General features: G+C 47.7%; 1 protein-coding gene across 1 annotated transcript; it reads right to left on the bottom strand.

The window, feature by feature from the left end:
- Positions 1-264: 264 nt before the first annotated feature.
- SPRY1 (sprouty RTK signaling antagonist 1) lies at positions 265-3,177 on the bottom strand. Its single transcript, XM_069743922.1, has 2 exons — positions 3,039-3,177; positions 265-1,418 (listed from the first exon to the last, which is right to left on the bottom strand). Exon 2 carries the CDS (start codon positions 1,361-1,363, stop codon positions 404-406), a length of 960 nt encoding a protein of 319 aa, XP_069600023.1. The 5' UTR covers positions 1,364-1,418; positions 3,039-3,177; the 3' UTR covers positions 265-403.
- Positions 3,178-3,872: the final 695 nt, after the last annotated feature.

The following is a 3,872-nucleotide window of genomic DNA, read 5'->3' as shown; positions in this document are numbered from 1 at the left end:
GTTATCTAATGCCACACTTGTTGCGTACTGATAAAAACCCTATACCATGAACAGGAACGTAAAGGCAACTTACAGAGAATGCCTAACTTGCTATCTTACACATAGTCAAAGAGTAAGGTCTTACCGTTGTTAAACAGGATATTATGATGACCCCACTTCTGTGATTTGCAAAACTATCTAATAGACAAGTAAAAATAAATGTAGTAGGTATCATCTTTCCTCAAAACAGATATGGTGTAAATGTGCATATGCCTAAGCCAACAACTCATCTAAGTTAATTACTGTGGAAATCAGGCAAAGGAGAACATTAGATTAATAGTTGTACTTATGAAAACATGTTTATACGCAGAGCCTACACAGCAAATAAATCCATAAGTTGTCCAGAAACCCCCTCTGCTTAAAGTCAGGAGGGCTTGCCCTGACCTCGTGGAACATAATCCAGTTTGCAATATACAGTATTTGAGTTCTTACATCGGCAACCTGGGCGATTTGCTCTGTCGTAACAACTGCGACAAAGTTTAAGGCATCCCTTAGCAGGAGGGTAGCAGAGTAAGCATGGTAAGAATAAGGACATGAGTCCCATACACAGGTATCTAGAGCAGCAGTGTGATTGGTTGCAAGAACAAGGGTTATCCGCACACGAATCGCCTTCATCGTCATTAGAGCAGTGGTAGAAAGTTGCTTTAACTAGACACATACAAGTGCTGTATTCCACCATGCTCTCAGCAGAGCAAAGACATTGACCATTGCAAGCCAAGCGTGATGGTAGGGTCCTTGGAGCTGTGCAGTCTGCACATTTGCACTTTCCACACTGTTCACAAATAAACCTGTGTTGCGTTGAGTCCACTTTTAAAGAGCTCTTTAGGTCATCTACTACCAATGCAGATGCCTTAGGTTGCATCCGGACTACCCTGTCCGTCCTGTAGCCAGAGTTGTGTCTGGTAGGTGGAGATTGTCCCAAAAGTTCTTGTTCAGAAGAGGCACTATTTGTGCTCGCAGAACTTGCGGCACTTCCTGTGCTGGTTGACCTACTCAGCACAGGAGCCCTTGCCATGTACACATGTCCCGTGTGAGGCAACTGAAGGGGTCTGTGCTCATTGTTATTATTCACATTGACTGGTATGATTTCATGAGTCCTCTCCTGCTTACTGTACCGTGGAGCAGTTTTGGGCCCATGTTTCCGCACCATGGATGGGCCCTCTGTATATTCGTTCCTGCTCCGGAGAGCTTTGATCTGGTCCAGAGACAAGATGGTGGCTGGTTGAACCTCCCGTTCATACTCCAACCGCTGCCTGCTGTCTAAAGAAGGCTGCTGGATGACAACTAATGAACCGCTAGTGCCATGTTGACTTTGTAGCTCCATCTGTAGTGATCTCTACTTCTGGCATTCAACGGGAACTTGGCATGCATCTGAAAAACTGCAACAGAGAAGATATATGCATAAATACAAATGGTAGAGAAGAAAGCAGCACAAAGAATATTGTTTACGAGGCTGTGATCCCAACTCTAAGGGAGCAATAGACCTAATCTGAAGAGTTCTCTTCAGGTTTCCAAACAGTATGTTATTAAATCTGGTAAATATTTCATACAATAGCAAAATAGTAATAGAAATCTAAAGCCAACTAGTACTTACAACCGCTTTCTGAAAACATGTGATAGCGCAGCAGTATGTCTGCTGTAAGATTAGCCAGAGAGACAGATGTAATTACATTATAGGTACTGCTCTGGGGAATAAACTGCTGCTAAATAATCCAATTAGTATCTGAAGCAACAATGGAGGAAGAGAAAGCATAAAATAAGTCTACTACAGGTCTCTCACTATAGTCCCAGAATTGGCTTATTCTACTATGAAAGACTAAAATGGAAATTAAACAGGTCAGTTACACAAGCTATAGAGTAAACCAACTATGCAACCATGACAAACTTTAATTCAATCTCTTTCTTACAAGTCATGTGAAATACGTATACACCAGATCACAAGCACATACACATCCATGTAACGTGTATATACAGAGGCACGTATACTGGCTCACAACGTGTATATACAGAGGCACGTATACTGGCTCACAAGTCATGGCTATAAATACGCAGTAAAATGGAGGAGGACTGATCTAGCACAAATAACACAGGGTGCTACATCATGCAGAGAATAACTTCATGGATTTAAACTACAGACATTTTATAGATTGTGTACACATATACTAACTTACAAGTAAATATACAGATACTAGCTTACAAGGCATGTCAGTACATTCACAGGTAGGAGTACAAACATGGACCAGCTCACAGACCCTACATCATTTGTGAGCTAGAGAGCGTCCGTGCTCATTAGTATGTGTGTATTCACAACTAGTGCATGTGTGTGCCTGTATTGAGCTAGTTTGTGTTCCTGTGATATGTACATATGTTACATACGTGTCCTGTGAGCAAACATAGAATTACAGAGGAACACATGCACCAGTTCACAAGTATGTATGCAGGACATGCAGTAGCTCCCAATAGCTCTACATACACACACATATACACACAGTAGCTGAAAAGTCCTGTATATAGAGGAGCTACACATACATTCCCACCAGAGCACATATACATGCACAGGGAAACATACACTAGCTCAGATTTCAGCCCTGGGTATACTCCATGTGGCATAAATCCTAATATCCAGGGAGGAATCTCAATAGTTTACAGATGGGACCTTGTTCCTGTAATGATTGTCATCCACGTTTAGGGGAGGTGGGGGTTGGGGGGAGATCCCAGGATGGGGGAGACAGAGGAAGGAAAAACTTATGAATGAAAACAATCCCTGGCTGTGAGGAGGAGGGGAAGGTGAACATGACCGCAGGGGGGCGGACTTCACACTCATCCACACGCACTAATGCCCTGCGACCACTCATGCCGGGGTAATGCCCTGGCATCATGTGCAGGGTGGTGCTGCCATAGAGTAGGGGGAGCACAGGTGAGCCGTGCCCAGGGTGGCTGAGCACCTGCTGATCCCCGTGCACAGACGCTGGCACCTGCTCGGGGCCATGGGCACTTACCTAGCTGCGAGCAGGATCCAGGCACAATCCCATGTAAAGCAGCGCTGCCGCGGATCCGGGCGGCGCAGTGGTGATTAAGCATGGGACATGAGGCGTGTCATACTACTAAAGCCAAATAATCCGCAGATCCGAGCGGTGACAGCAGGCTAGATCCACGGAGCCTTCTCGTGTGACGATCAATGGCTGTCAACATGCGCGGCGGGACGTGCTTGTCAGCGGTGCGATACTTCGCCCACTTTCTCTGCACAATAAAATCCAGCGATCTGTAGAACACACGATAGTTCCTCTCCTCAGGGGCAGCGGAGTGCAGGCTGGCGCGATGAATGAGGGTGTCACCTTGCAGCGATCACTCACAGCTCCCGGTCCAACCTTCCACGCCTGGCGCTCTCCTGCCTCTGAATGAATGGATTCCTGGAACACGGGGTTTGTTCAAGGGGAGGGTTCTGATTGGCTGGCTGCTGCGTATGGAGCAGCCCCGCCGATTCTGATTGGCTGTCGGGAGGGGGCGCGCTTGCTGTTGTGGCGCGGGCTGAAGTTTGCGGGAGCTGAGCGGAGACTGCAAGGTGTATGTGGAGAGCGGCGGCCGCGCTGGTGCTGCCTCTCCCCGCCCGCACCACTGCCGCCTCCGCACCCGGGCAGCGCACACCGCACCCGGGCAGCACTCGTCCCAGCTGCTTCCTGAGGGAAGGAAGAACCGTGACCCGTCCTGCCCATGGCTGCTTATCACCGAGCAAGGAATGGGCTGGCACTGACGGGGTTAAGCGCCTGTGTCCCTGTGGAGGACAGCGGAAATGAGCGCACACCTCCGCCTGTGTGAATGAGCGGCCCCCGCTG

The sequence above is a fragment of the Ranitomeya imitator genome, chromosome 1, assembly GCF_032444005.1.
Source record: "Ranitomeya imitator isolate aRanImi1 chromosome 1, aRanImi1.pri, whole genome shotgun sequence".
In the NCBI taxonomy this organism is placed as follows: domain Eukaryota; kingdom Metazoa; phylum Chordata; class Amphibia; order Anura; family Dendrobatidae; genus Ranitomeya; species Ranitomeya imitator.
Note: the sequence above shows the minus strand (reverse complement) of the source record. Positions and strands in the feature narration are given on the sequence as shown.

Bases quoted from the DNA above. Each gene is read 5' to 3' on its own strand.
- SPRY1 (XM_069743922.1), bottom strand. From the start codon at position 1,363: ATGGAGCTACAAAGTCAACATGGCACTAGCGGTTCATTAGTTGTCATC.